Source organism: Larus michahellis, chromosome 5 (genome assembly GCF_964199755.1).
Source record: "Larus michahellis chromosome 5, bLarMic1.1, whole genome shotgun sequence".
NCBI lineage: Eukaryota > Metazoa > Chordata > Aves > Charadriiformes > Laridae > Larus > Larus michahellis.
In genome coordinates this window covers 38,133,422-38,151,969 of record NC_133900.1, presented here as the reverse complement: position 1 = coordinate 38,151,969, position 18,548 = coordinate 38,133,422, and the positions used below count along the sequence as shown (strand labels likewise).

The 18,548-nt window shown below is 38.3% G+C and overlaps 1 protein-coding gene across 1 annotated transcript in view; it reads right to left on the bottom strand.

The window, feature by feature from the left end:
• Positions 1-18,548, bottom strand: part of FHIP1A (FHF complex subunit HOOK interacting protein 1A) — a 93,304-nt gene that overhangs the window by 35,440 nt on the left and 39,316 nt on the right. Inside the window, exons 4-5 of the mRNA XM_074589654.1 lie at positions 2,887-3,119; positions 859-1,485 (exon numbers count right to left, since the gene is read on the bottom strand). Of these exons, the coding sequence (XP_074445755.1) occupies positions 859-1,485; positions 2,887-2,988 (729 nt within the window). The 5' untranslated portion in view covers positions 2,989-3,119. The remainder of the gene's footprint in view (positions 1-858; positions 1,486-2,886; positions 3,120-18,548) is intronic.

The following is an 18,548-nucleotide window of genomic DNA, read 5'->3' as shown; positions in this document are numbered from 1 at the left end:
GCAGAAGATAAAAGAATCAGTCAAACAAACTGGCACACAAGAGCAACTCTTCTACAGAATGATATCTGGTTTTGAACCCATCCATTGCAGATCTCAAACTGATTTTTGTCATAAGGCCTGAAGAAGTAGGTGTTGTCACATTCATTCTGCTTTAGAATGGCTGTATGGCAACTTTGTTTGGTAAATTAGACTATTTACTTGGTTAACAGCAAAGGTTTTCTACTCATGTAGTAAGAGTGATTTGCCAGATCTAACAATGCAACACTACTACCAAGTTTTGTAACAGACTACAACATAGCAAGAGGGTGGTTTGCCTGGGATGGCCATAGAAACGTCTAATTCTGTGACAAAGGGCAAGTCTCCCTTTTATCTTGTAAAAATATTAGGTTTCTGTAACACTCACACTATTGTCACACTTATTTTTTGAACTGTCGAACTGATGTTATAGTGTGGGAAGCATAGTCCGCCTAAGCTAGCACTGCCACCAGAAACAACAGCTTCAGAACAACTTGTTTCCATTTCTCATTCCCTTCACACCCAGAATCTCACAGGGGCGTCACGGTAAGACAGAACAGTTTTCCCTCCCACCAAGTTCTGCTATAACCTCCACCAGTTTCCCAATTCAATTCACTGCGTGACTGCGAAAACACTTGCGCTGGCCCAAAAGTGCAAGGCGCTGGTATGGAAACAAGGAGCAAGACTGCGTTTGGGAGTAGGGCTGGCTTAAAGAGTATGACAATTTGTGAAATAGCTGTTAGCAGAAACAAACATGTTACAATACATCTTTATCTAAAATTATAGAAAAGGATGAGAAGAATACAGGGGAGACAGCTAGTTTAGCACTGAAGAACAACTTACTGGGCAGAAATAGGTGTTTTCTGCTATGTGGTTTGCAACAACGTTGTTTTCTGCAGACAGAGACATTATGAAAAGCAGCGCATCACGGGCCTGTTGGCCTACTGTTCCTTCTCGATGGATGAAGGGAATCAGCAGAGAAAATATGAGGAAATTGGCAGCTCCTTGGTCCTCGCTGGTGTGGAAAAACAGTTCTAAAATGGAGGGATCTTTGGCTATTATAGAGCAGAGCTGGTTCAAGAGGACAACCAACTCTGTTTCCACCGTTGGAGTGGCTGTTCCTGAGCAGGAACTCAGCAACATCATCAAAGGCTTCAAGATGGGCTTATGATGTAGCAAAGGCTGATGAGACTGGGTTACTAGCATTTCATACATTTTGAGTTGCTCGATTTTTGTCTCATCGGTGAACTCTCGACGTAGGCTCCAAAGAAAAAGCTTCTCCATGATGTTTTCTGAGACCACAAACTCCAGAATAGGCCCCATTGAGGCATCCTTTGCTTGCTCTTCAATTAATAAGAAAAGCATGTGCTCCACATAATTCTGAACAGTGCTGGCCTCATCAGGTGAAATTGCCCCGTACTTTGCCTGAGTGTTTTTCAAAGGATCATGCTTCTCTAAGATTTTCAGAACCTAAAGAGAAACAAATGCAGATCAGTTATTTGAATATATTTTTTAAAAATATGCACTTACCCCTATAAGGAAAAAAAATAATCAAAATTCTTAACACAAAAATATTAAACTCTTTTTATGCTTTTAGTTTTTGTCTGTCAAGCTTTCAAAAATTTAAAAGTTTCACATTTGGCATGTACAATGCCAAATGTAATGCTTTCGTTAGCTTTTATAAGCACCTAAATTTGCCACTTTTCCTGTTGCTGAAAACTTGGGGTTCTCTGGAGTACGGATAAACTGGATTCCCTCAGCCTTCAGAAACTGAGTTTCAATGTTTGCCATAAGTTTCTTCGTCACAGAGGACTGAAATCAAAGGGCCTGCTCGTCAGCTAGAGTAACTGTACTCAGGAGTATCAATACCACGAGATGACTTGCAGTACTAAGAGTGGCAGGAACCCACAGAGCTGATCTTTTCTTGCCACATCTTACATGATACCAAATGGCGGCTGATGCCCACATACTCTTTCAACATTCATCATAGATTTAGGATTGAGTAAAAATTGTCATCCCAGCACTTACACCTCTGGGTTAAATTCTGTTCTGTATGCAATCAATAAAGCTCCTTGTCTGTGAAACAACCACTGTCTTTACCTCTTTTGTGGATTATAATTGCTACAAGAATGCAAAGGAACAGCAGCTCACTTAACATGACAACATTGTTAGAGTTAAGTGAGAAAAGGTGGCTCTTGAACAGTGGCTCCTCTCACACTGGAAACATCTCAGAAACACCAACATTCAGCTGGCTTGCTTCTCAGGATAGTCAAAAAACAGCAAAAGCAGCAGTACAGAAATCAATTTTACATAAACTTAGTTATTCATATTACTACAGCAAATAAGACCTTATATTATGGTGCTCGGAGCAAAACATCTTCGCCTAAAAGCAATTATAATCCTGATGACATGCAAACAATGTTTAGAATATGCTGAAGTGCATAATCTACACCTATCCATAATAAACAAGACTGTATACAGCTTTGCACCATGTGTCTAATATACTTTACAAGAGCCAGGCAAGCCTTAACCAGCACAGGAAAGGAAGCACAGAAGTTTGCAACAACGTCCAAGTCACAGTGAATCACTAGGAAAGGCAGTTATAAGATCTAGGCCTTCCAAAAGATATCACCATGTCCTACCACTTCGCTTTTAGATTCAAATCTGGAGTTCAAAGTGTGAACAGTAACAGATAACCATACCTTGGAAAGATCAATTACCTCTGTGTTTTAAAATGTTTTAATGTCATCTACCACATTCTGCATGAAAGATGTTTGTTCCTGAGCGATTCAGGATTTTTCCAAAAGTAAAAACGAAGCAAATTCCTATTAATGCAGCCTACTTCAAATCAATAAAACTCATTAACATTACCTGTGCCCAGTGTGTTCTAAACACTATCATACATGTTTCTGGGTCAACACCCTGCAGGCTTGGAGCCTGCCGATTTTTGCTGATACTGGTTCCAGAAGACATTATAAATTTTCCAAAGGTCAAGCCAACTAGGCCATGCTGGATTTCTTCTGAAAATCCTGTAGTTAGCTACAGCTGTTCAAGCATCGTGATGAGACCGATAGTGTGTTTTGAGCTTTGGTATCCACAGAAATCTGTTTAAAGAAAAAACAAACAAAACCAAAACACACATATACCTATGCACATCAGATTATAGTGTATAACAGAAAACCCCCATACTCAGAGAACACTAAAACCTTCTTTCTTTTAATTCAGTTTGAGGATGGAATTTTTTTAAAGCATGTTATATGAAACCACCTTCTCAAACTTCTCCTCATGGCAATACTTTCTAATGCTTAAACTTTTGAGATCAGTGACTGAATTAAGGTGCTACAGAAATAAATAAGCATAACAGAAGCTCACACAGTAAACATTTTATGCATGTGTCACTACAGTTTTAGTTCTTATTATGATATTTTTGCCAGCTGACCATGTCTCTTTTCAGAGTTGCTTAGTAACTAGTGTTGCATAGGCTATACAGGTTAAAAAAAAATACAGGTATTTATATATTTTTAATCAATATTTTAATGAATAGATATAATTACAAATACTTAAAAGTCTTCTGTCAGAAAGCATATCATAAACACTTGAAAACATCTGTAGAACACCATATGCAAGTAGAAGTATCCCTCTGTATCAATACAAAAGTAACCAAAACCAAACAACATAAAAGATAAAACCTTCGTGTATCCAAAGTCAAATAAATTGAGATGTCATATTAAAGGACTATGAGAATAAGACCAAACATTGAAACATTCTTTTCATCCATTATTTAATATCCTAGATATCTGAGTATCAAAGTAGTTGCACACCTGCGGGGGAAAGTTAAAATGAAATAAAGGCAGATACCTTACAGATATTTGAGAGGCTTAAGAGAACATATTATTCTCTCAAGCACCAATATCTGAGTCACACCATCCCCCCCCCCTTTTTTTTTCCCCTCCATAAGCTTTTGCAAACCAACCAGGCTTTTCATTTAATTCAATTTTGGACCATACCAAAAAAAAAAAAAAAAAAAAAAGTCCCACCACACCAAAAAAACCCCAAAAAAACCCCCACCGCCAAAAGAAACCCCAAACCCCAAAACCCACCCAAGCCTCCACAACACCAACGTACAAAGAGTTTAGGAAGACAACAAATGCACTACAAGTTCCAACAGCTCATGTAAATCATAGTAGATTTTTATTTTCATTGGAGACTGCATTTTGACGTGCTCTCCTTTTCTCCAGTCTTCATTAGGATTCCAGGGCCCCTGGACATTCATTGGCTTAGTGAAATACATGAGGATATTTCTGTACCACGGCCCATATAGCAACTCTGCCTGTACAGTAGGTATTTCTCTGCGTGCATCTTAAAAATCTTTTTTCTGTAGTGGACATCTCTGCGTGTGTGCTCTGCTTACGTTCTTGAAACTGTTAGCACAGCAAAGCATACAGCCTGTCTCAAAAGCAGCACCAATTTTTGCCATTTTCAAAACCTCCAAAAACATACAGGGTACAACTCTTAATTAAGATTTCTGAAGCAAGCAAAAAGCAAAAGGTGGTTATGCATTCCCCTGTATCTATGTATGTATAATTCATGTGTTCAAAATTCAACTGCATGATCAGTGTCTCCCCCCTCCCCAAAGCAACCCTTGCTGCTTACAGCACATAAGATGCATTTCCTATGGATTTTCTAAACGCTCTCACGCACTACAATTAATGCAATATAGTTCATCCTTTTTGCAGATAAAACAGCCCATGTGCAGAGAAGCCAGCATAAATCCTGGATGGTTTATCTGTTTGGGTAACACTACTTCCAGAACAAAGATGGCACTCCATCAAGCTGCTCTCCAGATAATAAACCACCTGGAACCAGATACACTAGACACCATTGTGCAAACCAGTGAGAATTAGCTCATGAGAGCCTGCCAACACTGGGAACAGAAGTAATCCCTTATAAAATATTATCAAAGTCTCTCTACGCCTTGCCCCCCTACTCCACTCAAACTTCTCACCTGCCTACCTCTTCCATGCTCACACTGGTGTTACACTTTCAAGCACTCTCCTTCCCAACAATTCGCTTCATATGTTCATTTACTTGAAGGCACCTACCAGTATACTGCTACTTTGTAAACAGTCCTGTAAAAATGAATAGTACTGTTTCTACATCACTGATATTCCTGCACAGGAAAAAAAAATATTAAAAATAATAATAATAATTAGAGATCTAAGTAGCAAGTAGATTTGAGAACCCAATTCAGAGGCCTAGGATCTGTTGGGATTTTTTTAATTGTTACTGACATAAGCAAGTAGGTACCATAAGTTAAGTAGGTAGCAGTTCAATTCACTGCTTCTGGTGACTTTTGCTTGCATCTCTGAGCGCTCAACATTTCTACCAAAAAACACTCAGAAAGCAAGATGCACGCTTAGAGACCAATCAGAAAAAGCCTGCTCTAAGTAGTTTGCCTAATACTATACCTAATAATCCAAACCTGTCCACTTCCTGCCAGTTCCCTCTTTGTCAGCCCTCCCCTTCAAATGGAAATCTTCCCATTTCTGTAAAAGTTCAGCAGCCTCCTCCAGGCAAAAGTGTCCTTCACTGCACAGCCCCGATTCACCCTTTGAGCAGATCTGTCCTGCGCATGAAGTGAAGCACGCAGCTTTGGAAAAACTAATGTGATTGTGTAATTAAAGATGGTATCATAAGGTGCAGCAAGAGAACTTAATTAACAAAGCAGAGGCAAGCTCAATTCTGGAATTTACAAGTTGCTTGACTTCACAAGTTAGAGGTTGTTTCAATGTAGACCTTACATGTTATTTACCAATTTAAATAAAAGAAACTGATATTACACATCTAGATATCACAGGACAAATTCTGTCACCAGTATGATACCAAGAGTAGAATTGGAGACTTCAGATCAGCCTCCACTATTTAAGCTAGTAAACAACAACAAGGGAGATTATGGCTTTCTTCAAGAATGCTGATGAAAATCAAGTACCAGCCATGTAAGACTCCTGAGATGCATGAAGAGCTCTAGGATGTCCCACACACAAGGTACTATTTAACCTGTTACCTTCTCTTCTCCTCTAATCTGTTCTAATTCTCTTTTCCCTAGCCTTCACAGTTTTCTTTTTTCCTCATGTATCTTTCCTATCCCAGCCTCAGACTCTATTCCACAAACTTCAAGACAGTACTCACTCCCTCCCCATCAGGCCCTCCTTTAAATACTTCTATCTTGTAGCTCTCTAAACATACTTTTTGGGGGTAGAGGTTCCTTACTGGTGTTTCGGTCATTACACACTCCTGAAATACTGCCTTACTTCTCTGCAGCTATGAGAAGACCTGAAGTGAACAGTAATGGTACATCTCTCACCACACATTCAAAACACAGCAAGATGCCAAGAGATCCAGTGACAGAGACACTGTTATGTTTACGTGTCCAGTAGGAAAGCTCCTTCCACAAAAGTGCTACTTAGTTATTGACATTTATGTAAGAACCACCGCTATGTTACTGTACACTCAAGTCCTGCCTCTGTTAACAGCTTACTACCTAAGCAGATGACTGCTACAGTCTGCACTTGTAATATGGACATCTTTTCCTACACAAGGATATCCTAAGTCTAGCCACCATATATAAAGAACAGATATAGCCCATGTGAAAGAAGTCTTGAAGACAAGCAGGTGTGTCCCCTCAACTGCTGCACAAAGTCCCTTAAGGTCCTATTTCATAGAATGGTTAGAGCTGGAAGGGACCTTAGTATTTAAGAGCTTCTTGCTATTTCCAAGTCCCGATTTGGGCACACTCAAATTACAACACCGGGAGCTCTTGGATACACACGTCATTAGCAGCTGCCGGCATTTTGATTCAAATCATATCTTTTTCAGAGTTAGATGACACAAGAACAGAACAGCAAGGGCTTTCAGTGTTGCTAACTCTAGAAATGTCTATGCTACCGACCACAGAAAACTTCTAGGAAGGTTCCCTTGAGCTGATGTTGCATGCATCCTGTCTGATCCATTTACTCGATTTGTTATTAGAGGCACAAACACTACCCCATTGCTTGATAAAGATCTTTGGGAGTATGTGACTGACAAACTGTAAAACAGCAAATTCATCTCCAGCATTTATGTTCTCTAACTAAAACCTGCACGTAACAGTATACTGCACATACATAAAATCACAAAATTCAAGCCACTTACATCTTTAATAACAAAGAATCACGAAAAAAATCATTCATCCCTTGGAGATAAACAGTAACATCTCAGTAAAATTCAGTCTAACAGTTCATTCTCAATGTCCACTCCCGCTGCACAAAGTCATCATAAACAGGCTACACAAAGCATCAAATGAAGAACAAAAATACCAAATTTAAGTCATTAGCTGAAAACAACTTGCCTGCAGCAAAAATTATGTTGATGAGGGATAAGTTCACTTGCATCTAGCCCAGCTATCAGATCAGAAACCTAGGAGTAGTGGGAAAACACAGACATTATTCTCACAGCAGCAAATACTATGGCTTTTTAATCATCTCTAATTTAAAAGTAACAAGACAGCAGCAAGAAGACTGCAATGTGCAACAATATTTCTAAGAACAAATCAATTCCAGTTTGGAAAGCATCTTGGGATACTGGGATTTCCTTAGTAATACAAAACACTAATAGATTGTGTAGGCTTCAAATAACTTCAAACTCTGTAATAGTGTTTCAAAAGCGTACAAAGCTTTTGACAACTTAAGTGGTCACAGAGTACATCCTAAAAACAGTGCACCTATTTAAAAAAAGGAAAGTAATTGAATTGAAGAGATACTCTCTTTTAAGATACATATCATTCTAAAGTTAGCATGCTCTAGTTATAGCAGTAGAAGAAAGAATATATTCATTATGTTTCTGGTAAGCAGATTTTGTTACTAGACTAGTAGATTAGTAGATTTCCTTGATTATTTTGCAAGACGAAGTGCACCACAGTAACTGCAACATTGCATTATTCCCTGTGAAGTAAAACTAACTCCAATTAAAAAGGACAAATAACCTGACCATACTGAGTCCAAAGGTGAGAAAATAAATTAATTTATAAAACATTGATTCATGGAGGAAGAGGTAGAAGTGAACTTGGGGGCCACTAACAACAAAAGTAATTGTTTATTTTAATCAGCTCATTGTAAAAATTTTACAATAATTTAGCCTTTCCTCTCTGCTAAATCCTAATCAAGGTATTACTCCATTATTTTATAGTCCTGACAAGTGCAAATACACCTCTCCTGCAGTCCATTCAAAATTCTACTTCCAAAAAACACCACTCAGTTTAATTCTTTGACCCTGCCATCCCAGAACAAAACCTTTTTAGCAGGTAAACCTTTCTGCAATTCAATCGTATCTTATCTATCAGTCATTTAACCCTATTACAAGGCCAGGTACACTTACATATGACTTCTAGAGCTATTTCAGTTGCCTATACTGATAACACTTTTGTCTCTAATCACTTCTCTCCTACACAAGGTACCTGCCCCTACTGCTAAGGGTTTATATGTTTAAAAAAACCCATGTGGAACAAGAAGCCGCAGCGTACATATCACACACATGAGAAACTGAGGTTCAAAGAGACAAGTCACCATCTCCCCAAAGAACTTCCTATATTCTCTGTGTAACTGGACAACAGCTTTTGAAATCAAGCAACTAATTTGCACCTACATAAACTTTGTTAGTTTCACATGAAATACCTTTCAACATTGGACTTTTTTCCCCCCAGATCTGGTCAAATGTTGCATATACAGACATGCTAACAAGCACCTGTCTCTTCTGAAGCAGCAGCAGAGAAAGTTACACAGTCACACACACAGGTCTGTAACCATGTCGGTGCAGTCTCTGGTAAGTGAACAAGGGAGGAAGACAGCAGAAAACTTTACCACAGTTCAACCTATTTGCAGTTTAAAAAAAAAAAAAAAAAAAAAAAAGCAGCAGTCCACGACTGCATTGAGTAGCTTTAGATTAACGATGAGATCGAGACCCAGCCATTGGACTCGTGGAGGATATCTGCTTTCAGTTTTCCTTCAGAACTCTGTAAATCATCAACCCTTTTTCCACAGCTGATTACAGGGCTGAACTCCCCAATCAACAGAAGTACTTATTTTAGTGCAAAGTACACTGGAAGAACAGCTTAGCAGAGAATCCCTTGTGAAGTCCGCTCCCACTACAGTCTCTCTCTTCAAAAGTTTCACTTTTGAATTTAAAAAAGTAGCACAGAATTTTGCAGGACTGGGGCTTCCCAGGCAATGCACAACATACAGGCAAAAGATACACTGCCTAATACAGTAAGGTATATGCAAAATATGCTGCAAGGCTCTGCAATTTAATTATCAACGTTGTCTTCTGTTGAAATGTGAAGATGATGTGCTCGCCAACAGTTCTCAAACACCACTGTACCTCTGTTATCAGATACTGTACACTTTTGCTCTACCAGCCAGAGCTTTCGACTCTGTCAGTCCAGGTACACGAGAGACAACAGAGAGATGGGTAAGAAGCCTCGATGGCAGCGAAAGAAACAGCATATATCAAAACATTTTCATGGATCAGTGTGGCATAAAGGGGCTTGAAATTAGACAACTTCAAAGAAGCAGAGGGAAATTATATGGTCTTATACATAGCTATGCAATCACGTCTCTGCAGTCTCTGATAAGTGGATGAGGGAGGGTAGGAGAGAAATGAGTGGCAAATTTTAGCATGCCTCAACTTAGTTCCAGCTTAAAAGGGACCTTGTTCAGGGTTTGTTTATGTTTGATTTAAAAGAAAGCCTTCTGCATAAATTTATCAGCTTTTCTTTAGGGACTATGATCAGGGAGAGGGTTTAAATTTTATTAACAAGAGTGTTTCAAAGGAAGACATCAGTCCTTTCAAAGGAAAGGATTCACCCTGCTTGTGAGATAAGTTTTGCTACAAAAGCAAAGCCTATGAAGAACAGTCATATCCCCACCCTTAATGATCCTATACATTCACCACCAGAATGCAGAAGGATTACAGCTTGCTCACTGGAGAGCAGTAGGTCTGTGGCAGGCAACTAAGAAAATGTCAGTGGTTAAAAGCCACTGCATCAGAGGACCCTCTTTTTGGTTAAGTACTACTCACCTTCAGAAGTTCTACTAGCAAGAAAGCTGCAGCAGATTACTAGAGGAACAATTTAAACAACATGAATAATCATCCTCCTCCATTATTTATTCTTTCATGTTTCAATGCTGCAGTTCACCAATTGTCCAGTCCTTTGTCTGCCTCAAGCAAACATTTCACATTTATTCAGCTTTCTTCAACCTATCTTTTCTACCCAGTATCTGCAAAGACACTATGCCTTCCATGTGTGGGTGGGAGAAGATATGTTTTACGCTGATAAAGCTATCTGCTTAAAAGCCTAACAGAGAACAAGTCACCACAAATTGTAAAGCAATGTAGTTAATCAAAGTATCAATCTGTTCTCATCAAGCATGATTTAATCCAACCTGCTAACATGAAAGTAAGAACGTCTTGAGAGTTGTCCCCACAGAGACTGCCTAACAAGATCTATCTCAAGAGAGAAACTACACACGTTTTATAATAAGACAAAAATCTTACTGTCCTATCTACAGTGAGCCTGCTGCAGTTAAAAAACACAACTCATTTTTTCTCAAATCTCTAGGGGGCTACACTACTCACATGTTTATTGTAGATTTACAGTAGCTCAGACAACTAATTGGGGTATCAATAACCTCTTCATGCGATCTACATAATCCTGGTATTACACATTAGGGGATTCAGGTTACAGACATATAAATAATATAATTAATAAAGTAATAAATACATGGTAACGTATTAATAAAGTAATAAATACATGGCTCTCCGGACATGAATGGACAATTCCTCCACAGCTAAGTACAGCAAAAGCGACAGGGAAGAGGCCCACCTGACAGCCCCAGTTCAGCGGTGCTGCAGTGGCATAAATGTGCACGCTTCAAGGGCAAGCAATGGGATCAACTCACACCAGCAGCCTATGCACTGGGACACAGGCTAAGCCAAATCCCAAGCCTTCAAAGACTTCTGCTGCATGGGTCAGCCAAAATGAAAGAACAGAGAGGCCAGTTAGGCAGTATGGTCCAAAATGCATTGATGGGTTAGGCTAAAATTATACACAGTGGGTCTAGGAAAGTATACGGCTAACCAGCAAAGACAATTCAGCAAGGGTCATATTACCAAAGCAAGAGAAATGGCAGTGATTGCTCAAGAAAACAGTGATTTAACAGAGGAGAACACCTGACAGAGACCTTGACCTTCTCAAGGAGGGCTCTATTTACCTGATAATGCCATAGGGTATATTCATCTACCACATGGATTTACACATAGGCAATTTCACTGGAACTCAAGAGCGTACAATCACCGAAGTTACTCTTGCAAAGTCCCAGGAGGAATAAACTACACGTTCATATCCCTAGGTCATAAATCTGAAGCTAGGGAGGGAAGAAATAAGGTTGCAACTCTAGTGGTATGACTTGTTCCTTTTAGAAGGAGATAAGGAATATAGTAAACCTATTTCTCTGTTGTATTTGATCTCCTCATATTTGGCCTACTACAGAAAGGCAACAACTTGGTAACAATTAGTAGTTCAAAACACAGTTTATGTTGGTTAAAAACTTAAGAATAAAATAGCAGGTAGGGTTCTTAAAATCCAAGATAGATATCTCTATTCTTAGTAGCACTCAGGTACAGCATGACTGAGGTATCTTGTCTGCTACTAGCAGACAACTGCTGCAAAAGGGATATTAAAATCTTAAATTAAACTGAAAAAAACTTTAACTCTGCTGGTTCATTCCCAAATCACCACCAAAATTGCTGACCCACGAACAGCATGTTTCCATAGAAAACCACATAATTTAAATGTGTGAGGCCCACAAACCAAAGTGTTTGGTGTTGTACTGTGTGAAACAGGCATTACAAGCAAAACAAACCTCAGTTTAAAACTGTACTGTGAATATGCTTTCATACTAAGTTTCAAAGAGAAAGAGAACAACCCCAAAGGGTATAGCACACGTCACTGAATGAAAGCTACCTTCCATTCCTTGATTTATGGAGAAATTGCAGATACCAGCTGCTGTGTCTACACTAGTAATTTTGTTTTGTCATAATTGAAGTGAATTATTGGGAAAAAAATAGTTGTTGCCAATCTCCTTGTCTCTACTGAGAATTTGCACAGGGTTTGTTTCAAAATTTATCACTATTCAGGAGTGGGAGGGAGCAACACATCATAAAGCAGACATTTAACAAAACCTACTTTATGTTCTGGTTATGCTAGCGGAAGAAAGAAATCCAGATGAGCCACGCAATCTGCAACATCAATTTTGCTTTCCAACATAATTCTGACAGTTGCGTAACATACAAATTTGGCCCCAACATGCTCATAATTTAGGAAAATCACATGTCTCTTGAAGTGATGCTGAAGTGAATGGAACCTCTTTTCTTTTTAAAAAGTTTTTTTTTGAGAAAGGCAAAACAGTATCTATAGCTAGAAGTACAAAATAAATTCATAGAAAATTATTAAGTTGCCTATCTACAAAACCTTCCTGACAGGAAGATGAATGAGACCAGCAAAGCAGTAGAAGACTCTGTACTCTGAAGATTTAAAACTGTTTTCAGAACGCTAGCATGCAGAATAGGAAATACTACCTTCCCACGAGAAAGATGGTCTAGAAACAAAGTTATCAATATACCTGTAATTATCATATGTAGATTACAGAAAACTAAATTAAGCTATATATTTTATGGCTACAGTAATAATATGTAAGATAATTTTTCAAGTGATTTGTATAACATGTCAAACTACTCATTATAATAAGCATAAGAAGCCCAAGAATAATGTTCTCAAGTCTACAAAGTGACATTACAGATGTGTGTGCTTTCAGCACTAATCCACAATAAAATGCAAATACACATATATTCTAAACATTCCACGTTTCATGATAAAGAAGCCATAAACATATTTTTTTATTTCCAAACTCTCAGATGATTCTGCAGGTTCTAAACATAGTTCAAGCACAAGAATCAGTAGTAAAGCATCATTAATATTATCCTGATTACTTGATCAATAAATCAACAAACCAACCAACAAGCTTCCCCAGAGGATTGTCACCAAGTTTTTACTAAAAAAAGAACTTCCACTTTGCAGATGGAATTCCTCTCTCTTTGTCCACATGCACGTTACTTCTCTTTATCTGTCTCTTTCAAATTAAAAGCTCCGGAAAAGGATAGAATATGCCATAAAAATCAAAACTGTTAGGTATAGAATGGATATTGTGTAGTTGTTAACATACTACGCATTCATTCACAATACAAAGTTGTTTGTGGGTTTTTTTCCTGGAAATATGTTTATAAACATATACAAATTTAGGTAGCTATCTGTCACAATAAATCCCTCTCCTACTTCTCAATATGTTCATTATAATACATAGGCTATAGAGTAATTGATTAGATGACTTGAATCTGTCATTTACCTCTCTGTACATGATTAACTGAAACTACTCATTTTAGAGAGAATTACCACCTCAAGATATTTATCCACCAAGTCAACATTATTTCCTACACTCTGAAGTGATAACCTGTTAGTGACACGATGAACTAACGAACGAAGGGAATGAGTAAAAGCATATTGTTACACAGCTCCAGGACAACTGTTTCATTGCACTGTAGGATGGCAGAAGCCCATCACAAACTTACTTCTCAAACCTAGCAAACTTAATGAGATACTAAAACCTGAAAGGTCATTTTCATATCTCACCCTATGTACTATGTACTGCTTGTCATTAGGTAGGGGGTTGTGATAAAATGTTATATTTAGCGGATTGACACTTTTGAATGTAAATGTACTTCAGTGGTCTTTTTTCCTTCTTTTAAAAAAATAAAATGAACAGAAAGAACAGTTCACTGTGTGAACCAACATTGTTTGCATCAGACATTTGCAATTTAGCTTGGAGAAAGCTCCAGAAGCTAGTGAACTCCCTCTGTCCCAAAATTACGTTCCAGGCTTGGCAAAGAGAAAAGCACTTGCAAAATCCTTTTTAATTTCCTTTTTATGACTATCGATCGTCAAATTTGCAGAAAACCACTGAATAAACATTACTGTTTAAGACGAGACCCACAAATCACTATAGCACACGGGTCACTGAAGAACAAGGATAAGGAAGAAAAAGGAAAGAAAAGGAGAAAAAAGCAAAACAAGCACTCCTTACAAAATCCTATGCTGTCCCTCCCGCTCCCCACTCCCATAACACACAAAATCCCACGTATCTGATCTGATAGAAAACTGCACGTAAACGCTGGTCTCCCTCTTTCTTTCGATTCCAACTCAGGGCAGACAAGCAGAAGTTGAAGATTTATTTTATGTAAATTCCTATTGCAAAGTCAAGAACCTCAATAAAATAACACTTGCCCCATCTGTGAGCATAGATTCAGGAAAAAAACAACCTCTCCTCCCGCAGTGACACCCTTATTTAAAAATATTAGTACATATTTGCAAGTTGAGTGGACATTGACAGATTATGGCTTTCTATATATATGTTGAATTATTTGCTTTTAATACACATGGTAGTAAACAGCAAAATCCAAAGTGGATTGTTGGCATTTTTATTATGTTTAGTGCATAAAAGCCAAATCAAAGAAAAATCCCCATGTTATTGAATTTATAGTTCCATTTTTATTAAGTTTCATTCCCTTTTATACAGGTGGTAGATGTTTTTCCCTCTAAGCTTCTCCAGCTTTCCTAGGAATAAAATTATTTGTGTCATGTAAACAGTGCTAAATTGTCCATTATGCAGAGTAGAAATTAATTCTTCATCTCTGATCTCATAACATGAGTCTACTCTACTATGAAAATATGCCACACTTTTACACTGACTAGTCTTCTGCAACTGGAAACTGAATGACGTTAGAGCATCTTCCATTTTTGCAACTGTCTTTGCCTGGATAATAAGGCACATGAATGCACTGGCAAAAGAGAAACTTATATAGTCTATACAACACTTGTCTTAGACATGTTGCCAGCATGCAAAAAAAGAAACTGCTAAATAATCAAGGGAACAATTTCAAAAAAAGAAAAAATCTAGGTAATCTGACACTTCTGTAACAATTCTGTGTAATTTTTTTTTCAGTCTTGCCTTTGAACCTTTGGGAAAACAGGAATAGAAATACAGGTGTCTTTCTAGCCCAGGGAGGAATGAAGATAAACTAGCAACTTTCACACCCTGGAGGGTAAAAGAAGGTAAATAATAGCCCTTTCCGAATTGCAAATGAAGATTCTACATCTTATAAAGGGAGTGCTCTGGAAAACACGGAACCTCACAAATTTTGCGGGAAAACAATATCTGCTAAAAGGTGAGGTAAATATCAGAAGCTAGTAAAAATAAAATTTAATTACTATTTTAATTATTATTTAAACTTTTTAACACTTGGAATGATCAATACTGAAAGCCTAGTAAACAAGACAGTTGGCTATCAGCCCTAGCAGGAATGCTTCTCAGTACAGATAACTGAAAGTCAAACCACAGCCTCTCCCATCTAATTTTGTAACACTTAAGGAGACCTCTACAGACATGGGCAAGCACAGGTTCCACCCATCAACAAGTTGTTATTCTTGCTTGAACACCTCCAAAAGTGGGGAGTGTCTGTGTATGTCTCTGGGAGTCCTGCTACTTCTCACCTCTACTACCGCCCTTCCATCAGGCTGTCGGAGCTGCAGAAGCTACAGTACACCAATATGCTTCTTTTTTTTTTCTTTTTCTTTTTTTTTTTTTTAAAGTAGTTGGGGTGTACTCTTAACTCCCATGCCTGAAATCCAGCACCTCTCCTCTCCTATTTCCCCTCACCCCAAATTTTTCAATTCACCTTTATGATCTTTTTAAAAATTGGCAATGGGTGTGCTATCCAAAACTGCAAACTGAGCCTTATGCTAAGTCACATACAACGTACCAATCCTCACAGAGCTCCGAAGGAGAAGCACAAGCTGAAGGCAGGAACGGTTTGAAGAGGAATGAGAAGGTCTGTCTGTATGTGGGGCCTTGAACGTTAGTTGGTTGTAACCACAGCTTGGAAGTAACACCTCCAACTTTATATTTATAGGACATGGTTCTGGACACTGAATTACAAATTTATGATTTTTTTTCCAGCCTCTCATGTAGAAGGGAAAAAAGGTTATGAGAATTAGAAAGCACATGTCAAATCAATTTTTTTGTTTTGATATATCAGTTATGAAAGTACTTTAGTCCATGCAAAACTATTACATAGTTTACCAGTTATCTCTCTGCTGAAACAAAACTTACAGTATTTCTACTGTTACCACATATTTTGCCATCTCTGTACTTTATGTTTCTCCACATTTTACTCTGTTTTAGCTTCAAGTCCACCTCTCTGCACAGACACCATTTTACTTGCATCATAATTCTGGCACTCCAATAATAAGGCACTTCAATACTGTTTCGGAATATGCCATCTCTCCTCTAGTCAGTAAGCACTCAGATATCCCTGCTGTTCTCAAGCAGACTTGTACTCAGAAGGACATTAACCTCCAGCGCTAAGAGTCATGGAATGTCCCAGGAAGCCCTTCACTGACTTTATGGGAGGATTTGCATACAGTCAAGAATCTGCACTGAAAAACTAACTGCAAATAAATGGTGTTATTAGTAAGTTACCACTAAACAAAACATATATGACTAATGACCAATTATTGATTGATGGTAGAAAACTTCTCTTTAGGAGTGCCGGTACCAAAAGCACATCTACCTGCAATTATGTATACCCCAACAATCAACCTAATTGGAAAGAACGAGTCCCCGGAGTCCCCAACACAGATGGGGTTGTGGCAGTGCCTCTCCATCAGCAGGACTGGGAGCCAAGATCTGCAGTTTTCTCTAACAACAGAAAAACCGAGTTTTCCCTGAGACAGTGTATCTATCTACCAACTCAACCATCAATAAGATCAATGCAAAAAATAAAACACAGTACTGTGATGGATGGCTACTAAAATAGTAAACCTACCACCAGAAGCAGTCAATGGGCTCCATGGACCCACGAGGGCTGTAGCTACTGCTATTAAAATACAGTGCTACAGCAGCTGTCCCATCTCACATCCCTCAGAGTACTACAAAGAGCTTTAAGTATCAATTTAACACAGGATGGTAAGAAAAGAGATTCACCTTGCACCTCTATCAATCATTTAAAGAACAGATTCTCTCATGATAGACCGTTTCAGAGATATCTGAAGTATTATTTTAACGTTGCTTTAGAAAGAGGTACAATCATTAAAGAACTCAACTTGAGAAGATTAGTGTAAATTTTTCAAAATAAAGACCACATGGAAGCAAACCTGAACTCAATCAGCTTACAAGCGGAGTTGATTGAGTTTTGTTGCCTCAGACACCAGAACCAACTAAGTTCACTCACAATCACTGAACCTGACAAACATTTATTGGGAAACCTTGAAATCTTTGAAGTTTCTAGATGGATGAACAAGTTTCTTTGGACTTAGATAAGATTGTATGAGCAATTTGATGGGAAAAAGTATTAACTGGACGTGCCAGAAGAATTCCCTCAAACCTGTTAAATTCCCTCCTACTTGCTCTGAATAGCATGCCAGGGACACAATCATCATCACGAGCCACTATGGTAACTGCCTACATACAAGAGTTCAAGCCAGGAGACTTAATGTTCTCCTCCATTTCTCTTCCCTTTTATGTGAGCCTAAGGCAAGTCACTCAGCTCAGTTTCTCGTGTAAGATAGCAGCAACAGACTTTTGGAGAGCTCTGATTATTATTAAAGCAGCAAGTCATCATTATTCAGTTGACAGTCTGACTGCTTTAACTGCCCAGAAAGCTCTGAGTCCCTACACAGACTACTCAGACAACACGCTTCGACTTAAGGCCCTCATCAGAAACTCCTACTTGGCAAAATGTTTCTAAGCCCAGGGCCTACAAGTAATGAATTCTCATCTTACCTTCATTTCTATAATTTTGGCATTGCACAGAAAAGATAAGACACAATCAAGGTCCTCTAAATGAAGAAAAAAAAATACATTAAGTGTTTCAGAACACCAATGGGAGGACTTCATGCAATGTATGGCTATTATTAGAGTGCTATTTTGCTTAGCAGATCAGAGGATATAATCAGCAGATGATGCAGCCATGATCTGCGAAGCACAGCCTTATTAAAGACTAATGAGATAAACGAGTTAAAATTTACAATTTGCTCCACTGATAAGGTTCATTGGCACACTTATCTCCAATACCATGGTTTGAATATTAAACCCACTTATTAATGTCTAGTAAAACTAATTGTAATGCTGAGCGGCATTAAAGTACAATAACCAAGCAGCTTGTTAGAATCACATCCTTTAGCATTACTGTAGCTCTGAAGTTAAGTGTTCTGCACCTGGAAATAAACACCTGTCGAATTCAGGCTGTGAGAAAGCACCAGCCTTCTGCACCTTTTTCCTGACCCTTCTGAAATCCCAAAGCCTTGTTCTAACAATGCAACAGACAGGTAA